The sequence below is a fragment of the Ursus americanus genome, chromosome 2, assembly GCF_024610735.1.
Source record: "Ursus americanus isolate L20-20 chromosome 2, mUrsAme1.1.p, whole genome shotgun sequence".
In the NCBI taxonomy this organism is placed as follows: domain Eukaryota; kingdom Metazoa; phylum Chordata; class Mammalia; order Carnivora; family Ursidae; genus Ursus; species Ursus americanus.
Genome location: NC_142128.1, coordinates 82170512 through 82194829, shown reverse-complemented (window position 1 = coordinate 82194829; position 24318 = coordinate 82170512). Strand labels below are relative to the sequence as shown.

Genomic DNA, 24318 nt, shown 5'->3' with positions numbered 1-24318 from the left:
ACACTGTCCCCTGGGGAAACGCATGCAGCATTTCTCCTGTGGGGAACAGTGAGGAAGCGGTTGTGTCAGTTGAAAAAAGCGTATCCATGGATTTGACATAGAGGTCAGCCCCATGCAGATTGTCAGGGAATGGTAGCTATTCTCTCAAGTCTGATTTTTTTTTTTTTCCATCCTAAGAAGGAGTCAGACCTGCTATTCAAGCCTGCTCATTTTCTTCATTACATTTACCATTAATATCACCTTATTTGTATGTTTACTTGTTTTCTCTCTTCACTGTTAGAATATGAAGCTCACGGGGATGATGGGCCTCATCTTGTTCACTATCAAACCCAGAGTGCCCAACACACATAACAAATGGTGGCTGGAAAAGTATTTTAATAAATGAGCAAATAAATGTTTCTTCTCCTTAACTACCTCTGCTTAAATTATCTTGTGTCTTCTTCCCTCAGTTCTTGGTCTCAGATACCTGATGGCTGAGGTGCTAATGTCTGCAAATAAGGTCATCCCTCCCTCATGTTATGTTTGATCACTGGGTACCTTGATCTAAGGGAAGTCTAATATGCAAATGTAGTGGGAAGGTGAGAGAGGAGACGCTGCCCCGTGTACAGCACAGAAGGTGGGGGAGGAGCGGAGGAAGACCACACCCCATTTTACTGCCATTTCCATCAACTCTGGTGAGGGTTAGGGGGACTCCTCTGGTCTGGTGAGCTTCAGTTTATGCATGTGTCATCTGGTTAAACAGATGAGTTCTCAAGTTTAGTTTAATATGGGTAACAATAACGTGGACCCTTTAACTGGTTCTGGGGTCCCTCTTATTCTTCCAAATGCCCTAAGCTGCTGTTCATTTCCTGGATTCTCTGTAGAACACAGCATCTCAGTGTTTTCCCCACATATCAGAGTTTGCTTCTTTAGAACAGGAAAAAGTAATTTCAATATTTTTGCTAAATGAGGAATATTTTAGGATGCAATGATAATTAAGTGTTGAGAATGTCGTGATGCACTTGACACCAAGGGGAAAATAAAGAACTTTTAATTCAACTGCAACTCTAACAGAATCCGAACTTAACAGCTAGAAATGCCAAGCACCCAGTGTATAACCAAGTTGTAAAGACTGTGATTATCAACCGGGGAAATTGGGAGGTATTATTTCAGCCACCTCAGTGTGCACATGTCTGCAAGTGCACAGAAAACATGTCTAATTATAGGGGCTTGACTATGGGCTATAAGCTCAGAATGAAGTGAGGTTCTAACACTATTACAATTTCCATGTGGTGAAAGCAATTACTAGGAGATTCCACAGACCAGAAAAAGAGACATAGGTTCAAGCATAAAATTCTTTTCTAATCTTGAAAAGCATAAGATTTTGGCACAAAAACTACAGTGAAATGAGCATGTGGGATAAATTATAACAGCAAAGAAAGCCATTTAAAAGCTTCTCAAATGGCAACGATTTGATTACACTGGGTCATGGCCACCATACTGATAATGACAAATGTTCCCTCTTTCTTCCTGTAATGGAGAAGGTCTACACAGTTCCCAGAGTTGTCCCTTGATACTAGCAAAATAATGGAGTTCTATTACACTAATCTGTGCTCAGCCCTTCAACTAATATTAAACTTGGGTTTCAGGGGAATTATACTCACTGAAAACAATGCCCAAGATCTCAGGAAAATTTCTGACAAATACAGACATCCCACAAACAGGAAGATGGCCTTTGATTTGTTCGCTGGAGGGCATCTACTGGGAGCCTACTGTGTGCCTACTAATTATGCTTGCTAAGTGCTGGGGAAAGGAAGATGAACTCACCATGCTAGCTGCCTTCATACTTTTACAAAAGGGACAAAGACATCGACAAATAACTGTAAGACAAGTGCTCTAATAGGGGATCATACACAGTGCAGTAGGAATACAGATGAGGAAATATAAGGGAAATGTGACCTTACAAGATGAGTCTCCAGTCAAATAAAGCAGGACAGCGGAGGAGGACTGTAGGGGTTGGTTATTTCTAGGCAAAGGGAACAAAGAAACGGAGGGATGTATACCTGGGAAACCCAGGAGCAGCACGTGTATGGCAGGGCTAAAGGAGAGGAAGGTAGGATCAAGGATGGAAAAGTAGTTTGCACTACGCTTTGAGACGTCATGCAAGATAAGGAATATTAATTTGGACTCTTTAATAAACTGATGACCAGAGAAGCTAGAAGTAAAAGCTGTGTTTGTGATTACTCTGTTTGCTTTAAAGCCTTTAACTGTTAAAATTAAAAGTTATTCATCTGTTCTACACACTCAGTGTTCATTTTCTGTTTTTGTTTATTCTCTTTTTCTAAGAATTTACTGGTCCATAATCTTAAAAAATGCCACCTATTTTGGGGCACGTGAGTGGCTCAGTCGGTTAAGCATCTGCCTTGGCTCAGGTCATGATCTTGGGGTCCTGGGACTGACTCCTGCATCTGGCTCCCTGCTCAGCGGGGAGCCTGCTTCTCTCTCTCAGTCTGCCCCTTCCCCCTTCTCATGCTCATTCTCTCTCTCTCTCTATCTCAAATAAAAAATAAAATCTTTTTAAAATAAGTCACCTATTTAATAATCATTGGCAACATTACTTATATTGTCTTAAAATTTCGACATAAAGTTGTGATACTGATTAATGTTCATTATATATTATTTAATTATTTTTAAGCCAGCCAGTGAGGACATGGAAAAAACAGAGCTCTCATACATTGCTAGCAGGAATATAAAATGGTATAGAGCCACTCTAGAAGACAGATGGACAGTTTCTTTGAGGACTAAACACGCACTTACCATACAACCCAGCAATTGTACTCTTGAGCATTTATCCCAGAGAAAAGACAACTTGTTCACACAAAAACCTATGCAGAAATCTTTGTGGTAACTTTATCTGTAATAGCTCAAAGCTGAAAAGCTGAAAATAACCCAAATGTTCTCCAAGGGGTACGTGGTTAAACAAACTGTGGTACGTCTGTGCCATGGAACACGATTCAGAATTAAACAGGAATGAACTGCTGTTACATGGAATGGGTTGAGCAGATTTCAAGGAAATTATGCTGTGTGAAAAACCTGTCCATTTCAAGAGGTTACATACTGTAAAATTCTATTTATATAACATTCTTAAAGTGACAAAATTAGAGAGATGGAGAATAGATTAGTGGTCACCAAAGGTTGTGGGGAGTGGGTAAGGGACCATGGTGTGCTTATAAAGGGAGAGCACTTGGGTTTTTCTCATTCCTTTGTGAAACCTTCTACTTCTTTGTCTTCTATGACATGGTGATTTCATGTTCTCCTCTTGACCCATCTTGATATTCTAACTCTTTAATGCTTAATGTTTTGATAAATCTCTATCTCTGGTTCTGTCTTTTTTTCTTTTCTATATGCCTTCTGTAGATGACCTTATCTATTTTTACCTTTTTCTCTATCATGTCCTGATAGCACATCACATCTTTTCTCTCTCTGTTCTTAAAACACAGATACTGGCTAATTCTATCTACTTGCTTGGCCCTCATGGACCTCAAATTCTGTTTGATATCAAATGCATCTCCCTCCCAGAACAAGAGCTCTTCCCCCCACCATTCCTCTATTATTCATCTCAATAAATGGGACTAAAGTTCTCCAAGACATTTACAACCGAATCTGGGGATATCATCCGTCATCTTCCCTCACCCATTCCAGCCAATCACTTATCATATCCTGACAATTTCACCACCTAAAATCTTCTACCTGTTTTCTCTTTACTTTTCAGTCACCAGTGCTTGATACCCTCATTTTCTGTTCACAACCAGGTCTTGTTTATGGTCTTATTGCTAGCATCTTCCCTAATCCTCTACAGACTTTGTTTAAAATTCAAAACTAACTCAGGTTTTGTCTTTTTGATTTTTATTAATGAATTATGGCAGTGTATTTTTTATTTTTACAAATTCAAATGTATCCATTGTTTCCTTAATGGCTTATTAATTTGCACCACACTAAAAAAACCTTTCCCCTTGAAGAATTTTAAATTGTGCCTAATCTCTCTGAATACTTTTATGGTTTAATTTAAAAAATACATTTTTTTAGGGGCGCCTGGGTGGCACAGCAGTTAAGCGTCTACCTTCGGCTCAGGGCGTGATCCCGGCGTTATGGGATCGAGCCCCACATCAGGCTCTTCCGCTATGAGCCTGCTTCTTCCTCTCCCACTCCCCCTGCTTGTGTTCCCTCTCTCGCTGGCTGTCTCTATCTCTGTCGAATAAATAAATAAAATCTTTAAAAAAAATAAAAATAAATAAAAATAAATAAAAAATACATTTTTTTAAAATAATAGCTCCACCTGTAATTTGTTGTGGTGTAAGATATGAGAACTGGGGATCTAACTCAATTTTTTTCTTTTCAGGTGCTGGCCACTTACTAGTGCCATTTGTTGAATAATTCACTTTTTACTAATCTGAAATGACACATATATACAATTGTAAGCTCATATGTATATTTGAGTCTCCCTTTGGTCTTCCTTTTAAGATTTTATTTATTTGACAGAGAGACACAGCCAGTGAGAGAGGGAACACAAGCGGGGGGAGTGGGAGAGGAAGAAGCAGGCTCCTAGAGGAGGAACCTGATGTGGGGCTCCTCCCAGAATGCTGGGATTATGCCCTGAGCCAAAGGCAGAGGATTAACGACTGCGCCACCCAGGCGCCCCTCCCTTTGGTCTTCCTATTCCTACATCATACCACACTGTTTCAATTACTATAGCTGTAGAATATAATTTACTACCTGTGGGAAAAGCCCCTGTTCCTCATTGTTCTAAGAAATGTCCTGGCTATTCTTTTTTTTTTTTTTCATTAAATAATGCTTTATTAAAAATCTATGGTGTGTTAAATAACACATATCCAAGTAAATTGACTTATCCAATACATAAAGCCTTTCTTTAAGTACTTCTCATCAGCTGTTTTGAATGGAAGATGTTCTAAAATTACGTCATTTTTTTTTATTATATTACGTTAGTCACCATACAGTACATCCCTGGTTTTTGATGTAAAGTTCGATGATTCATTAGTTGCGTATAACACCCAGTGCACCATGCAATACGTGCCCTCCTTACTACCCATCACCAGCCTGTCTCATTCCCCCACCTCCCTCCCCTCTGAAGCCCTTAGTTTGTTTCTCAGAGTCCATAGTCTCTCATGCTTCATTCTCCCTTCTGATTACCCCCCCTTTCTTTATCCCTTTCTTCCCCTACCGATCTTCCTAGTTCTTATGTTCCGTAGATGAGAGAAACCATATGATAATTGTCTTTCTCTGCTTGACTTATTTCACTTAGCATTATCTCCTCCAGTGCCGTCCATGTTGCAGCAAATGTTGAGAAATCGTTCTTTCTGATAGCTAAGTAATATTCCATTGTATATATGGACCACATCTTCTTAATCCAGTCATCTGTTGAAGGGCATCTCGGCTCCTTCCACGATTTAGCTACTGTGGACAATGCTGCTATGAATATTGCGGTGCATATGGCCCTTCTCTTTACTACATCTGTATCTTTGGGGTAAATACCCAGTAGTGCAATGGCTGGGTCATAGGGTAGCTCAATTTTTAACTTTTTAAGGGACCTCCACACTGTTTTCCAGAGTGGCTGTACCAACTTGCATTCCCACCAACAATGTAGGAGGGATCCCCTTTCTCCACATCCTCTCCAGCAATTGTTGTTTCTTGCCTTGTCAATTTTTGCCATTCTAACTGGCGTAAGGTGGTATCTCAGTGTGGTTTTGATTTGAATTTCCCTGATGGCTAATGATTTTGAACATTTTTTCATGTGTCTGTTAGCCATTTGTATGGCTATTCTTATGTACATTAAGTGTTCAAATAAATTTCAATTTAGTAAAGTGAAAATCTTATTTATGTTTATTAACATTACATTAATGTTAAAGACTAAAGCAGGGGAAAGAAAGATCTTTATAATTTGAAATATTCCTTTTCAAGTACAGGGTTTGCCTTTTAATTACCTAAATGAAAATATGTAACAATTGGAATATGCTCATATTGGAATTCAAGCTTCACAAGAGCAGAACTTTTTGTTTGTTTTGTTCTCTGCTCCGTAGGCAGCATCTAGAACACTGACAGGCACATAACAGAAGCTCAATACCTATTTGTTGAAAAACTGAACAAGTGAAAACATGAATGATTCCATTATTTAGGCAATAGGAAACCATTATAAATAGCTACGATATACAAATCACATAATTAAATGTCTAGTTTAGAAAGACTGTTTTGGTGATGGACAGCAGGCCAGATTAGAGTAAGGAAAGTATTTAAAGAGACAGTGCTACTACCCAGGATATAGTTCATGAAACCCTTCAAGGGTGGAATCAGTAGGTCTTGAGCGATTAGATGCAAAGAATAAGCAAAAAAGTATTAACTAAGGTTACTGTCTTGCATAATGAATGTGATAAAGGTAACGGATGGAGAGTATGGGGGGATAGTGAGTGGAGGGCAGGAGAATGAGAGAATGAATTCAGTTTAGAGCATCCTGAATTTGAGATGCCTAAGGGATACCTAAGCAAAGAGGTACCCTTTGGAGCTCAGTGGCAGAGAGGTAAATTAAATCCCAGTCTGTCCGTTAACAAAGCCACCTTCTTACATATTATTTCACATATTATTCTATTAAGTAAACATTAACTTGTCCTCTGAAAAACAGAGAAGTAAAATAGGATTTTTAGATGGAAACATTCTTTTTTTTTTTTTTTTAAAGATATTATTTATTTATCTGACAGAGAGAGAGACAGCCAGCGAGAGGGAACACAAGCAGGGGGAGTGGGAGAGGAAGAAGCAGGCTCATAGCAGAGAAGCCTGATGTGGGGCTCGATCCCATAATGCTGGGATCACGCCCTGAGCCGAAGGCGGACGCTTAACAACTGCACCACCCAGGCGCCCCAAGATGGAAACATTCTTGAAATAGGTTTAAATATAGTGTACAAGTATGCAATATAGTATAGAACGTGCAAAGTGAATTCAGAATGGTATAGTCCTCTACTGGGTCCTGAAGTACTTCATGGAAGGACGAAGACTGAACAATGGTACATGCATGCATTAGAGTTGGAACATGAATACAAAACATCACGTACATGTGTGAAAATATGTGTATGTAAAAATGTATGTATAGAAATATGTGTATGTCTGGTGGGTAGAGATGTACATATGTATGTACACACACACATATATAAATAAAGATATCAGAGTATTGAATCTACACTAAGTTAGTTAAGGTATGGCAGAGGAGATAACAGGATTGTTTCGGAGACCTAAGAACTTGGCCAACCAAAAATAACCATCAAAATCCTAGAGGAGAACACAGGCAGAAACCTCTTTGACCTCGGCCGCAACAACTTCTTACTAGACATGCTGCCGGAGGCAAGGGAAACAAAAGCAAAAAAATGAACTATTGGGACTTCATCAAGTTAAAAGCTTCTAGGGAGCCTGGGTGGCTCACTTGGTTAAGTGTCTGCCTTTGGCTCAGTTCATGGTCCCAGGGTCCTGGAATTGAGCCTGAGTTAGGCTCCCTGCTCCATGGGGAGACTGCTTCTCCCTCTCCCTCTGCCTGCCGCTCCCCCTGCTTGTGCGTGCTTTTTATCAAATGGATAAAATCTTAAAAAAAAAAAAGATAAAAAGCTTCTGCACAGCGAAGGAAACAATCAACAAAAATAAAAGGCAGCCTACGGAATGGGAGAAGATATTTGCAAATGACATATCTGATACAGGGCTAGTATCTAAAATCTATAAAGAACTTATCAAACTCAACACCCAAAAAAACAAATAATCCAGTTAAGAAATGGACAGAAGACATGAACAGACACTTTTCCAAAGATATCCAAATGGCTTAAAGACACATGAAAACATGCTCAACATCACTCGGCATCAGGGAAATGCAAATCAAAACCATGATGAGATACCACCTCACACCTGCCAGAATGACTAAAATTAACAACAGATGTTGGGGAGGATGTGGAGAAAGGGGAACCCTCTTGTGCTATTGGTGGGAATACAAACTGGTGCAGCCACTCTGGAGAGCAGTCTGGAGGTTCCTCAAAAAGTTAAAAATAGAACTACCCTACAATCAAGCAATGCACTAGTAGGTATTTACCTAAAGGATACAAAAATACAGATTTGAAGGGGTATATACACCCCAATGTTTATAGCAGCATTATCAACAATAGTCAAACTATGGAGAGAGCCCTAATGTCCACTGAGTGATTCAGAGTGTATTATGCTAAGTGAAATAAGTCAGAGAAAGACAAATACCAAATAACCTCACTCATATGTGGAAGTTTTAAAAAAATTATTTAAATTCAATTAACTAACACGGTATTATTAGTTTCAGAGGTAGAGTTTAGTGATTCATCAGTTGCATATAACACTCAGTGCTCATTACATCAAGTGCCCTCCTTAATGCCCATCACCCACCCAGTTACCCCATCCCCCCACCTCACCCTTCCAGCAACCCTCAGTTTGTTTCCTATAGTTAAGAGTCTCTTAGGGTTTGTCTCCCTCTCTGATTTTGTCTTATCATATGTGGAATTTAAGACAGAAAACAGATGAACAAGGGAAGGGGGAAAAGAAAAAAAGGAGAGAGGGGAACAAGCCATAAGAGACTCTTAACAATAGCAAACAAACTGAGGGTTGATGAAGGGAGGTGGGTGGGGGATGGGCTAGATGGGTGATTGGTATTAAAGAGGGCACTTGTGATGAGCACTGGGTGTTGTATATTAAGTGAATCACTGAATTCTACTCCAGAAACCAATACTGCACTGTATGCTAACAAGTAAAATTTAAATTTAAACAATTCCATGTGCAAAAAATTCTTCAAAAGATAATAGGGGCATTTTTATATTTGGCCCTTGTCTCAACATCACCAAAAAGGTGCCTAATGAAGTCCCAACATATTTGTTCAAATATCTCTATAAAATGGGTGAGTCCATGTAGAACAGTACCTTGTCTTGATTATTTATCGTGATAGTCCTACTTACTGATTTCTCTATTTCGTTTCCGTTAACACTTCGACACTGCCCCTCAAAGTTGATCTTTCTGGGTGTGAATGCTAGCTTCTGTCACACCAGAACACCACACTTTCAGATTTATGACTTGGAGCATAATACTTATTCGCTTTGAGCTTTACTCTGCTTATTTGTAAAATAATGATAATATTGTTCCTAGCACCATTGTGAGACTCAAACAAATGAACACATATGGAATGCTTTCTAAATGAAGTGCCCTACATTTAAAAAGAATAACCATTTTAGTCTTTTTCTGCTTCCAACAGACTGAGTTGCCCACAATTCCCAGTATGATGACAACTTTATCCTTTTAAAAAAGCAATTATTCCCTAAATAATGCTTCTTATGATTTAAAAAAAGGTTAACATCTTTGCTATGCAAATAGACCCTTTACGTTCACATGAAAAAAAGATAAACATGCCAATAGGAAAGTGGGGAAAGGACATAATCGATAACTAAAAATACATGAGTAGCAATAGCCATGTGACAAAAAATGTTCAGCGTGAGACAAAGACTTGTCTGGAAGATGCAGGCAAGGGCCATCACTCTGCAGAGAAAACAGCCTCTCTGGGGCTTCTACCTGGATCTCTAGTGCCAGTGATTATGCTCCTTTTAAGATACAAGAATCTTCCTTAGTCTCTGAAATATTATTGTCCAGGAGGTCACAGGGAGTGTGGCATCCTCTAAGAGGGGCCCAGTGTTACAGGATTTCTCTTCAATTCAGCAATTATTTACCGAACCCAAGAACAAGGCACTAAGATGTTAGGAGAGATCCAATTACGTGGAAAGCCAGCTCTAGCATAAGAAACAAAACCTAACAGGGAACAGGGACATTCATAGCTCCAATACATTCCCCTCACTAACTGCGCAGCCTTAGGCAAGACTTCAAGTCTCTCATAGCCTCCATTTCCTCATTTATAAACTGGGGTTAACAACAGTACCTTACTCATGAGGCTGTTATAAAAATTAACTGAAGTAATGTATATAAAGTATTTGGCATAGTATCAGGCAGATGTTGAGCTTTCAATAAATGTTAGCTCTTGTCTTCAGTATTATTATGTTCTACAACAAAATTGCATGGTATTATGAGTAATAGGTTCTATAATGGATAGGTACATAGTGTTATGAGAGTATATGAGAGAAAGATTTTAATCCTAGCTCCAGAACAGGAGGAGGGGTATGGATCTGGAAAGATTTCATGAAAGAGGTCAAAGTTGAAACAGGCTGTGAGGGCAAGAATTAAACAAGGAAAACGAAGGGGGCAGGGGCCTACTCTAGACCATAGGAGTAGAGGGTGGAAAGTTCAGGGCATTTCCAAGACACTGTAAGAGGAGGAGAGTCTAAGGAGATGTTCACACATAGGGACACGAGAGTGTGGTCCACTGGCCTGATTATTCCCTGCAGAATGTCATAGTCCATCAGCCCTACCATCGGTATCTAAAAACATCTCCGCTCATGCTAATTGACTCCGTGGGTTACTTGGTAGGTAAGAAGAATAACTCTTTCCCAGCCCCACCTACTGAGGTTTAGACCAGATTCTGGAGAGAAGAAATCTGCTACTAATAGCTAACACTGATTAACTCTTTCCCAGGCACTAAACACTTAACATGTGTGATCAGATTTAGTTTTCCCAACAATCCTACATGGTGAATACTAGTACCCTTGTTTGCCATTGGGTAGTTAAGGGTATGGAAATGTGAAGTGACTTGCCTAAGGTCATAACGATGACAAGAGATAGAGATGGGATCAAACCCAGATATACTGTGTAGTAGTCTATATTTTACTACCAAGCTATACCTATTGTGCAGAGGGGAAAAAAAGCACTCAGGACAGGGAACCAGAGAACCTAGGTTCCAGTCAGGATCTGCCACTAAACAGCTACCTATCACTTGGGCAAGTTGCTTCACTTTCTCTTCTGGTTTCCTCAACTGTAACACAGAGGTCAGGCATACGCTTCACGTACAGTCCCTTCCACCTCAAATAATTTTTATCACACTTTAAGATACAGCTCTGAAAACTCATCTACAGAACAGCGTCTTGGGGAAATGCAGATGCTTCCAACAAGCTCTCATAGCTTTGCATGTGACTTCCACGGTCACACAACTCATCCCGGAGAGTGTTGCCCAAGTCATGAAGGGACTACAAATACTACTCTGGTCATTCCTGTTGTTGAACATGAAATCTCTGCCTGAAGAACTGGAAAGTTCCACAGGTCTTGCCAGCCACCAACGGTCCCTTCATTTCCATCAAGATTTGCTGTGAATGCTGGATAATTTCCTTCCAAAAAGGACATATGCAAGATGTGCTTAACAGAATAGGTGTTTGGGCCTGGCAGACCTCATCCCAAATTCTGAACCTGCTGCTTAACAGCTTCGTGAGCTTAAGCAAATTACCAAACCTCCCTGGCAGTTGCCCTATTCATAAAAGAAGATAGTAATACCTCGTAGGGTCATTGTGAGGATTAAATGAAACAACGTGTCTCATGGCATTGGCACCATCATCAATGCATAGCACAATCTCAATAAACTACAGCCTAAAAACAAACAGGGGCGCCTGGGTGGCACAGCGGTTAGGCGTCTGCCTTCGGCTCAGGGCGTGATCCTGGCATTGTGGGATCGAGCCCCACATCAGGCTCCTCCGCTATGAGCCTGCTTCTTCCTCTCCCACTCCCCCTGCTTGTGTTCCCTCTCTCGCTGGCTGTCTCTATCTCTGTCGAATAAATAAAATCTTTAAAAAATAAATAAATAAAATAATAAAAACAAACAAAAAAACAAGCTGAAACAAACCCTACACTACTGCTGTAAACTAGCTAACAGGTGTAAAGTGTGTTATGTTTTCTCAAATTCAACAGATTCAGAACCTGCACTCTTTCCCTCAAAATCTCTTTGTCCTGCGTTCTCTGCTAGCCACATGATGGCTCGATTCAGAAATCTAGAAGCAGTCCAAGAGACTTCCCTCTTATTTCTACCCTCACCCCACACTCAACGCCCAGCCCGCACTCAGACACAGTCACCAAGTCTTGTACAGCCTGCATAACCAACACCCCTTGGCTCTGGCCCATCCTGTCCACTGCCACTGCACCCTTTCGGGCCTCGCTGCTTCTCTGCTTTGCTCCTAAAGTATCTGCCTGCCTCCAGGCTTATTTCTCTATATATTTTCTGCAGGATGATCATCTTTAATTGCAAACTGGTCATCTTCCCTGCTTAAAACTGGAGTACCTCCCACAAGCTTCTGGGATCAGGTTTAAACTCATCAGCTTAGCCCATCTGATGAGCCCTTCATGACAAGCCTCTGCCTTTGCCTCGAGTTTCATCTCCTCTACTTTCCCTGAGGTAATTCACTCAAGTCACTCAGAATGGCCTTCTATAACTTCTTAACTACCAACCTGTTGGGATGTCCTCCCTTTTCTTCTAGCCAACCATTACTCCTTCTTTCGAAGTATACATCAACGGCAACTTCTTCACCTGGCCTTGATTGATCCTTGACCCTTCTAATTTAAATGCTTGCCCTGTGCTGTCTATCTAGACTATAAGCTCCTTGAGGGTAATAGTTCTCTGTCCTTGTGTGATATCCTTGGTCCCTAGCAGCAGGTGACATACATCAAGAACTCAGTAACACTGGCTGCGTGAATAAATGAATTTCTATGGTTGATTTCAGGGTCAGAATCCTGGCAGGAAGATTACTTATGCAGTTCGCCTAGTCAGGTCTGGGAAATACTCAGGTACCAACTTCTAATATCCAAAGAGAAGCAAGGACAGGGGATTCAGGAGATCCAAAGTTTAATACTGAAGGTACATTTGTTGGTGTCTTCTTTGTGGACAGGACCTAGGTCTTCTTCACTTTTGTATCCTCAACAATGCCTTGCACAATAGTAGGCACTCAAAATATACGACATATATAAATCTTAAAAAATATGTATGATATATAGGAATAGTATATAAATAGCTTTTCATATGGCTAAAATTCTGGATCTCCTTGAACTTAGATTCCATTACATGTATTTTGAATTATTTCCTTAATAAATCTACAATCTCCTTATTTATCTTGGTAATCTCAGTCTAGCGAAGTATCTAGTACATAGCAAATATTCAATAAGCATTTATGGAATTGCACTAAATTGTCAAACCCACTCAGCAAATGAGTTTGATGTCAAGACAGACAAACATCCGCCACCTTGCTTGTGATGGGAGCCACTCCATTCACATAAGAGATGCAACCAGAAAAATTCCTCCTCTATTATGGAAAGCTCACCACTCTTCATTAGTCTTTAGGGCAAGAGGACCTGGACAGTGGGTCTTGGCATTTTCTACCTTGTATGTATCAGGACACACTGTGTACATGAAGATCAGTGAGTGTGAGAAAGTGTGTGTGTCCATGCATGTACAGATTAAAACTTGCACCAAAGTCTGTATGGACAGGGTGATATTCTAGGCCAACCCTTGGAAACCTTTCTCTAGTTGTGCCACACTGAGTGCTAGTATCCCTGGATGGAGGCCACCTGGTATATTAAAAAATACATGGAAGCAAAGGAACTTTGAAAACCATGACATGCTTTACATACGTGAGGTTTCCAATTGCTCCCCTGTGCATTTGTAAGCAGTCTCTGGCCTGGCTGACCTTGTCCCAGTTTGGAGACAACACAACTACTCCCTCAAGCCTACCTTGCTCTCTCCAGAAGGTCTGGGAACAGTGGACAGAGGCAACAGGCTAGCTCAGGGTCATTTTCTGTTTGTGTGAGCCTTCTGCCCTGTAGCCCTGTGCTTATGCGGCCCTGGTTTGTTTCCATGGAGACAGGAAGCTCTGCTTCTCTTCAAGCCTAAGCTAATGGTTTTCATCAAATCCCATTTCCTATGAGACTAGTAAAAATGCTGCAATGCTTCTATCCATACTTCCTCTTTAAATACACCGAAGCTGACAGACCTCCTTCTCCCCAAATCCCCTGCCCCTGAGATGGGTGCCTCAGCCATTTCCACACTCAGTATCCAGTGGGCCATGAGCACTGGTATAGGCTACCTGCCCCCTCTTGCCCCGACTCGTCTTGTCGCTTGCCAACATAGGGGCTCCTCCTTCCACTGCCTTCTTTCTCTGCTTTAGGAAAGCCTTGGGCACATAACATTCGAACTGGCTACAGGGCACAGGGAACATATCCCCTGGAAAGAAAAGCTCCAGAGCTTTTCTCAGGCTCTCAAGTGCAACTCCCAAACAAACACTTACTACAAAGAGAAAGCCAACATTCCCTCCAGAGGCATGTGAGAACCAGACCAAGCAAAAGGGAGCATCCTTGGCCCCTTTATACACAGCACTAGCTGCTGCTGAACCCTCTGCAGACACCAGTAAAACCCCATATGTGCTGAGCATCAGAATGTGAAAAAGCAAATGGGACAGAAATATTTTAGTCCTAGCCTGTAAGGCCCCTATTGTTAACACCCCTTTAAATGTCAGAATTTATTCACACCAGCTGTTCCCAGCTGCTGTTGTCACTTCCTAGGCTTCTCCAGAAGTGCTAAAGAGACATCTGCCATTCCAGGTCTGTTTTATCTCCCAACCTGAGGAGGCTGTCTCCCCATCAGAGAGGAGCTGATGGCCTCACAGCCAATTCAAGCCAAACATCACAGGCTGCTACTCAGATGATAGCCACCTAGACGTAACAGGTAGAGAGAATGAACATCAATATCATCAAAGGGTATAGAGCTAATGGCTGCTCCATGCCAGACCCCGGGCTAGGCCTCTGTCTATGAGAGACAATGCTATCCCATTTCACAGAGGAGGAAGTGGGCTCAGAGTAACTGGTCCGGATGTACAAGGCTGGGAAGTGGCAAGATAAGGTTCTCAACTCATGACTGTCACATGCCAAAGACCATGCTTCCCCCAATGTGTCACTCTTTCCCATCTGGAGAAGGATGCAGGAGAACTAAAAGACGTAACTCCAAACCAGAGCTGGTCCATCAGAACGGGTATGGTTAGCTTAAGAATTGTCTTGGAGGGCAGTGCTCTGTCCTATGTCCAGCTCTGTTAACATATTTCTTGAACCCATATCAAAGCCTTGTCTGGAATACCAATGATTTGTTAGCACGGCATCTACTTTTCTCCCTCTTCAAATAGTAAGAACAGGACCTGAATTTTCTAAATTAACACATGGACACACTTTGGAAACAAGTAAGGTTAAAGAGGATCAAGTAAGATTACATAAATAAGAAATATACCCTCTGTAGAAATACATGAAGAACGAAGTCGGTGGTCAGGCCCCTTGCATAAGTTGTCACTGAGAGAGAGCATCTGAGTTGTAGGTACAGGCTGTGTGGAACGAATGACCTAGAGGAGTGCTTGCACATAAAGGATGCCAATAAACACTCACTGAATGAGTACATATATAAGAAGTCCCCTTATGGCTTAGAACTTTCCACTCAAGATACACAGTATTAAGAACGCCTTCACAATGTCCCCTGCTTTTACTTCATAACCATTTCACACGTCACCACAGGCTCTCAGTACCACCTACTTGGACTCGTATGGTTGTTTCTTCCTTAATCCTAGTGAATCTGGTCTCTGTCCATGCCAATCCTTCCCCCACTGATGCTACATGAATGGTCTTCTATACCCCTTTCATCCTACACTTTTATGTAAGTGCAGCATTTTTACATTAAAATTGTAGTTCTATTTTTCTTACAGTGAGGCACATTGAGTTTTAAAGTCAAATACTTTGAAAAGACTTATCACGAAGAGATAGCCATCCACTGCCTCACCCCTCCCCACCCCTAAATCTCGTTCCCCAGAAACCACCACTTGTAACTTCTACCTGTATTTTTTTCCTGGTATTCATTTCCAATTTTCTGACTATCATACTTACACAACTGCTATTTCTTTACCTCTCAATTTTAGATACTGCTTAAAGACTCTTACTGTGGAACCTAAGATTTTAGTTTTTGACATTCCCTTCCCCTCCCCATATTTACTTTCCCCATCCTCTCAAGGCAATTATAGCACCATAAGGGGCCATCTCAAAATTCAGTGTTAACAAAGAAAATCTGGTTGACAGCAGCAGAGAAAACTTACTATGCTCATATTCCTTTACTGGTAACCCTTTTGTATTTTGTGGAATTGCTTAGATGGAGGTGTGTGCATACAAATACATATATAAATATATAATGTTTATATATAATGCAAACATATTTGTAGATATTTTATAAATATGAATATAATCTTCACAAACAAACTTTCTGAATACGATATATGTCAGGGAATATACTTGTTTCATTCTTTTCTTAAATATTATTCTTAGAGCTCTCTGTCACCCTATTCAAATCTGAACTTGCTGCTCTTTAGGCCTTCTGACAGCTGTCATGGTAGAATTCCCTTCATCATCATCCTGGAATCCCCTTTGCCTCTCTCCTCTATTGAATCCCTCATTTGCATGAATATCATGTCCTTCTCATTCTTCAATTAATTCCTTATTTTTGGGAATTAGTGACTCACATTCTCCAGTAACTTCTTCAGAAAGAGTGTCCCAAAGTACTATTCCATGCTCACAAATTATTGCTGTTTTGGCTGGGTGAAGAATTCTACCTTGGAAATTTTTTTCCTTCAAAAAGTTTTAGGAAATCCTCTGTTCATTTCTAACTTTCAGTATCAGTGAGAAGCCCAAAGCCACCCTAATTCCTGATTTTTCATTGGCAAAATATATCGCCTTCCCAATAACCAGAAGCTTTTAGAATATTATCTTTATTCAGATGCTCTGAAATTTTATGATGACTTTATCTCAGTGTGGTCTCTTTTCATTAGTTGTGTCAAGTGCTCAGTGGGCATTTTCATTATTAATTAATTAAATTCATTTGTTCCCTTTTGTCTCTATACCTGCCTCCCATCTCTCTGTCATACAAATTACCATTACAATATGCAGGTTTCCCCCAGTATCTGAAATTTCATTTTATACCAGTTGGCTTTTATGAAGAACCCACATAAGTACCTATTTTCAATAACTGAAAAAAATCCAAAGAGCATTTTTGCCTTTACAAAATGGTAATTGCTTCTTTGCTTTATGTCATATTGGTTTATGAAAGGTTTCATAAGAATGCTCTACTTTCAATTCAACATCAAAAAAAACCCCGAAAAAGTCATACTAAAAAATGGACAGAGGACCCAAAGAGACATTTGTCCAAAAACAACGCACAGATATGGCCAAAAGACCCATGAAAAGATGCTCAACATCACTAATCAAAGAAATGAAAATCAGAAACACAATGAGATATCATATCACACATATCATATCAGAATGGCTAGTAGCAAAAGGATAAGAAATGTGTTTGGTGAGGTCGTGGAGAAAAGAGAACCCTCAAATACTGTTGGTAGGAATGTAAGTTGATGCAACTATTGTGGAAAACAGTATGGAGGTTCCTCAAAAATTTTAAATTAGAAATACTATATGAGCCATTAATTGCACTAGTAGGTATTTATCCGAAGAAAATAAACTAATTTGAAAAGATATAAGCACCCCTATGCTTACTGTAGCACTATGAAATAGCCAAGATATGGAAGCAACTCAAGTGTCCATCCATAGAGGAATGGACAAAGAAGATGTGGTATACATAGACAATGGAATATTACCAGGTCACAAAAAAAGAATGAGGTCTTGTCATTTGTAACAACACAGATGGACATAGAGGGTATTATGGTAAATGAAATAAGTCAGAGAAAGATAAATACCATATGATTTCACTTATATGTGGAGTATAAAAAACAAATGAACAAATAAACAAAAACCAGACTCTTACATACAGAGAAGTGGTGGTTGCCAGAGAGGGGAGGTGAGTGTGGAGATGGGCAAAACAGATAAAAGGACTGAGTTACAAACTTCTAGTTATAAAATAAGCCATGAACCCAAATAGTACAGTATAGAGAATATAATCAAAAATATTGTAATAATGTCATATGGTGACAGATGGTGACTACACTTATCATGGTAAGCACCAGGTAATGTATAGAATTGTCAAGTCAATAGGTTGTACATCTGAAACTAATTTAACATTGTATGTCAATTATATTTCAATGAAAAACAAAGACTTACTTTCAGAGAGCAAGAGAGACTTGTATTCTTTTTATTTGTATACTTTTTATGTATACTTTTTATTTGAATGCATTCTTACAAACTATGTATCATGTGTGCATGTATTTTTTATTTATGTGGATGGTAATATACCATGCTATTTCTTCTCGTTTTCACTAAACTCTATGCTTTTAAAATACTCTATGTTGCCATGTGTATATGGTATTTGTTGCTCCTAACTTCTGCCTAGTATGTCATGGTATGCATCCATCAGCTTACCTATCTACCCTCCCAATTATGGATGTCCAGGTTTTCCAACTCCCCATCACCAAAAACCAATGCTGGAAAGAATATCCTTGCACATGTTTCAACAGACCTTTTACTCTGGCAATGTGTGTTTACTGATTCTGGAAACATTTTTAGTATTTTTCTTAGTAAATTTCTCCCTCTCCACTTCCCTGTTCTCTTTATGGAACTCTTAATAGTTGAATGTTGGACAAACCCTTTGATTTTCTTATTTTTGTTCTACTTTCTAAGTGATTTCATTAATTTCATATTCCAATCATTTACTACCTCATTATTTTCACTACATGTTTACATTTTTACATTAATTCATGTTACATCAATGTAAATTTTACATTATTTTACATTAATTCCCAAGGGCTCTTCTTAATGGCTAAATGTTCTTTTTTAAATAGCAATGTTATTTTGTGGATAAAATTATTTCTATCTCTGTTGATATCAATTATGCTTTTTAAATCTTTTGCTCCCTGCATCATTCATATTCCAATTCCTTTTTCCTATGTATTATTTTGTCTTTTGTTTTGGACATTTTCTTCAAATGCTGAGGATCCCTAACTGTGCATTAATATTTAAGAGCAAGGCTCAAAATGCTTATTGGAAACTCCAGTGTATGGCTGGAGCTTCTAGAATCATGAGTGTAGTGGACTGAATGCCCTTGCCAAAAAAAAAAAAAGTCCACATCCTAATTCTTGGATCCTATGAATGTTACCTTATTTGGAAAAAGAGTCCTTGCAGATGCAATGAAGTTAAGGGTCTTGAGATGAAGAGGTCATCTTGGAATATACAAGTGACCCTAAATCTAATGACAAGTAACCTCATAAGAATGAGGCCGAGGGAGATTTTAGACAAAAGAGAAGGAGGCAATGTGACCACAGAGGAAGAGACCAGAGTAATACAGCCACTAGCCAAGGAATACTTGGAGTCACCAGTGACTGGAAGAGGAAGGAAATAAATTCTCCCCTCGAGCCTTTGCAGGGAATAATGCCCTGACAGATTTTGGACTTCTAGCTTCCAGAACTGTGAGAGAATTAATTTCTTTCACAGTATGAAGCCACCTAATTATGTTAATTTGTTGCAGCAGCTTTAGGAAACCAAGAGGAGTCTCACTGAGGGTGGTGGGTGGGAGCCATTTCTTGGGCCATCCTCAGATATCAGCATATGTAAGATTCTTCTCTTAAGATGGACAGTTTCCTCACAGAGGAATTCTACTAACCCTTACCAGATTAATCCACTTCTGTGAGTCAACAGTAGATGTGGGCTGGGAGCACGATGTTCAGTTTGTGGACTGAACGTATCACCCCTACCCTTAGAAGCACCTGATGTTACCATTGCAAATTTCTGATTCAGCCTCTACAGAGACAGGAAGTCTTCTGACTTTGGCTGGGGTGGGGGGTTGGGCAGGGCAGATACCCATCAGAAAAGTTTGGGGGTAGAGATTTAAGGTGTTGGGCAGAAGGCATCTAAGTGTTCCTTACGAGGACTTCTGACCAATCCTCTAGTTTTTAGCGCCACCCATACTTCATCTCTCAGACATACCTGGTGACTTGAATTCCTGAGCCTTTCCAGGACTGTGGAAGGTTCTGAAGGACAATCATTTTGCCTTTTTATTGGCATTCCTCACCAAAGGCAATTAAACCTCAGCTTTCCTACCACTAGGATCAGTTACCGTTTACTCTCTGCCCTCAAAACTTTTCTTGACATCTCTCATCTGTTGTCATTTCCTCTCCTGTTCTGTCACTGTGCCCTTCTTAAAATTAATTTTCTGTGTTAGTAGAGTTACAAGACACAACAAACTTGGTTCAATCTGCTATGCTGAAACAGAAACACCACCATCTAATTTCCCCCTGAAGAATTTACGCTACTCAGAGAAGCAGCCCAGTTCTGCTTAGAAAAATGTAAGATCCTCTAAAATTGACCCCTGTTATAGCCCTATTTTATACTTTTCATTTCCCAAAGTTCTAGATAAGTTAGGTTGCATTATAATCTTTTCCCACTGCAAGATGAGTCCCATTTCTTCAGTTTCGCTTATGGTGTAGTGCTCTCCTTCCTGGAATGTTCACTCACATATAGTCTACTTTATCCTATTATATATTGTACATCCAAGCAAAAGCCCAATCTTTCATGAAGCCACTCCTGATACCTTCAGACTATATAGATTTGTTCCTTCCACCCAACAAATGATCTATAGCTTATATTAGTCAGTAAAAGAATTCTCATTCCCTCTTTCAAGTGTGTTGTTCTGTCTATAAAATACAATTTTTAAAAAAGATTTCACTTGTTTATTTGACAGAGAGAGAGAAAGAGAGAGAGCGCACGTGAGCAGGGGAAGGGGCAGAGGGAGAGAGGGAATCCCAAGCAGAGTCCAGGCTGAGCACAGAGCCTGACACAGGGCTTGATCCCGTGACTCTAAATCATGACCTGAGCTGAAATCAAGAGTCAGACACTTATCCAACTGAGTCACCCAGGTGCCCCACAAATTACAATTTTCTTAAGGACAGGAATCATGCCTGAGACTTTGTGTGCCCTTTGTAATGCTTACCATGGCACCGGACATTGAGCACTTGCTGACTGAGGCACACTAATCCAAGCTACAAAGATGGGATTTGATGTTCAATACATGACAGAATAAGAATCTTTGAGGGTAAAGATTACATCTTATCCAACTTCATATGCCTCACAACCAGCACAGTGCTTGACAAAGAAGGTCTATGACTGTTGAATGACTGAATGAAAGGATGGATGGACAAATGAATTCTCACTAGATATCATGCTCAATGTTGTACACGGCTTAAATATTTCTTAACTCCTATGAAAAATGAACATGATTAGAACAATGTTCACTACTGCATCTGCAGTATCTACAATAGCACTTGGCACACTGGGGCTGCTCAGTAGAGGTCTTTTAAATGAACGTTCAATGAATGAATTGGTCGGTAGTCAGGAGCATTGGTTTACAGTTGGAAAGAAGTTAAGAGGAGAGACGAATGTCTGGCTTACCCGGAGAGCACTCCCAGAACTAGGTTGAGAACAAAGAAGGATCCAATGATGATGAGGGGGATGAAGTACAGCCAGTTCCAGGTGGCTCCTAAGGCATCATTGGTCTGAAAGAAAGAAAAATGGTTCCTTAATATTTTACCAAAACCATCTGCCAGAAGGAGGTCTCCATTCCTGAAGCTTCACATACAGGGTGATATAACAAGCACAAGGCAATACAATTAAACACTGCCTGCTTCATTCCCAATTTGGTGTTACTGTGGGTTAACTCCTGTTCCACCACGTACATAGTAAAGGACACGGCATGAGCCTCACACAAGATCCTGGGTAGGAACAGTCCAACAGCCTCACTTAACAGCTGAGATAACTGAATCCAGAGAGGTCAAGTCCTTTTCCAAGATCATGCAAACAATCACAGGTTTTGTCGTGTTTAGTGATGTTCGTTCCAAGCTTTTGCCGTCTAAATTGGACAAATTCTCAAAAAGTCAGAGGCAAGCTATGTCCATCAGTCTATTCCATGGATACTGGCAAAAGCCTTGACAGGGCTGCTTGGGAGACATTACTGTCATCCACATCCTGCTCAGCTTTTGACCCTCGGCTCTGGCTTTTTTTCTTCTATCATAGTCCAACGGTACAGAACTGGCTCAGGCTTGGCCTCAGCAAGGCTCTGGACAGAACAAGGACTAAATCTAAAGAGCGATCCCTTCTTCTCTCTAATGCTAAAACACAGTAAAGTGAAAAGTGCTTGGAAATCCATATTCTGGATTTTTATGCTCTAAGTGAGATGTAAGGTCCTTGAATGGTGAGGGGTTGAGGGAGGATTACACCACATGACTTAGCCAAAATCATCAGCTCTTGGAACAATGTCTTATTAGACCTAGAAACAGTTTGGGAACATTTTGAAAACTCTTCTCTAACACTTGAGCTTCTCAACTAAACTTCACCTCGACTCTCTCTCTCTCCCCCCATAATATCAACTGCAAATCCTTCTAGTCTCCTTGAATTGCATTTTACATATGCAGGGCTTTGAAATCTCCACAGCCCCACACCAGCCCCTCACACGCAAACTTTAATACCCATTTGAAACAGTGAAAAGATATTTTATTCTCTGTTCACTGGGGAAACAAGGCCATCAAAGTCCAATGCCATGCCTAAAATTCACAGGCTAAATCACAATAAATTCACAGTACAATCAAGATCTGAACTTAGGATTTCTGTGACAAAGTGTTTCTTTGTCCTTGTGATTTACCTTCTCCTCCCTCTCGCTACTAATCTTCGCAAACATATTCTGATTCATTTTTCTCATGCTTCTTGTGGGCTTCTAGGGCATTCTACCATTTCTCTCAAAATGATCTAATTTTCTTTCTGCCTCCCATTCACATATGTCAGTCCACAGAATATAGCTTCCCACTGATCGTGGAAGCTATCACTGTGTAGTAGATTTTTCCATTAAAAATAGCTTTTAAGGCAACCTCTTTCACCAAACTTGTGTCTTTTGTCTTGCCCCCACACTGTTCAGAGACAGATGACTGCAAATGAAGCAGAACATAAGTTAAAAACAAACACCTTCTGAACTGGATGCGGCAAAGGTGGGGATCTGCCAATTTCGGTGTGTGTAAGATCTAACTCTAGTTCAACCAGGTCTGGTCAGTTCAATGCAAGCAGGGAAGATGTGGACCAGACCTCAGAGAAAACTGCTCCTGATTATCAGAAAAAAAGATGTAGAAGACTTGGACGCTGAGGCCCAGCCACAAGGGATTTTAATGAACATAGGAAGCCGTTTTGTTCTGAGACAGTTAAGACACAGTCCTTCCCGTAAGCTGAAGGATGGATGACATGACCCTTGTATAAATAGCTCTATCTTTATTCATGATTACAAATGCAACATTTTGTAAAGACTGGTTAGCTTGGATGGCTCACCAGTGGTGCACCAGACCAACAAGTTTCATCTACTATACGGCTTAGCCAGTGACCCCGCCCGCCGCATTCTTTGACAGCAAGGACCGAGTCTCCTCCCAGCATCCAGATCAGGGCTCAGCTGCCAATATGTCTTAGCTGGTGCTGGCAATGGCGATGATGAAATGTGCTGTTAAGGTGTCTTTGGTCCCAGGAGTGACTGAGCTACAGTCTGAGGATGGCTAGAGCGATTTCAGTTGGGGGATGATTTCCCAGAGATACTACAGAGGGAAGAGCATTTCCCAAATAGTGTTCTTCTCATTGCTAGTCATCTGTGAGATGTTCATGCGTTCTGTGGAAAAAGCTTCCGTAACCAAAGAAACTTAGGAAACACAACAGATTATTTGTTCCCCTTAACCTGTGAGAAGACTCATGAAAGAAACATTATTAATTTCAATATCATTTCATATACCTTCTTGATTATGAAACCCCCTTTTTCAAAGAAAATCTATTAACATAGGAGGAAATGCAACCTGTGAAATGCAGGGATAAAAGGACTCTCCTCACAGGCCTAAAGTCTGGAACACAATTCTCAATTCTTCCAGAAAAACAATGACAGACACTGTCTCTTTATCCATGTGTTGTGAGACCGCATTGGCTTTGGTTTAACCCACCTTAAGGCAAGAACCTTACTGTCTGTTCATTTCTATACCTGGTACCTAGTGAAGTGTTCGGCACATGCAGTATTTGTCAACTAACCAATACACGACCACAATTTGAATAAGAGGATTCTCGTGCTTAAAATGTACCCCCCCCCAAAATTGTTTATTCCTATATTCCTCTCAAGTTTAGTCTGAATTGTTTTTTAAGAAAAATTGTCATCCACTATGGCATCAGGCCCTGTTTGATGAGAAAAAGTAGATGAAGGGGAAGAGAAAGAGAAAAAGAAAGGCTAGGAGGACGCCAGGGCCAGGGGCCCTATATCCTGGGGGGTTACTACAGATGACTGACAGTGTAAAGAATCTTCTGGAGTAGGCAGCTTGACAGCTCCCCAAAATTATT

General features: G+C 40.3%; 1 protein-coding gene across 2 annotated transcripts in view; it reads right to left on the bottom strand.

The window, feature by feature from the left end:
* CACNA1E (calcium voltage-gated channel subunit alpha1 E) overlaps nt 1-24318 on the bottom strand; it is a 316273-nt gene that overhangs the window by 126613 nt on the left and 165342 nt on the right. For both annotated transcript variants that reach the window (XM_087858243.1, XM_087858244.1), the window contains one exon: nt 21364-21467. In XM_087858243.1, coding sequence (XP_087714369.1) covers nt 21364-21467 — 104 coding nt within the window. The remainder of the gene's footprint in view (nt 1-21363; nt 21468-24318) is intronic.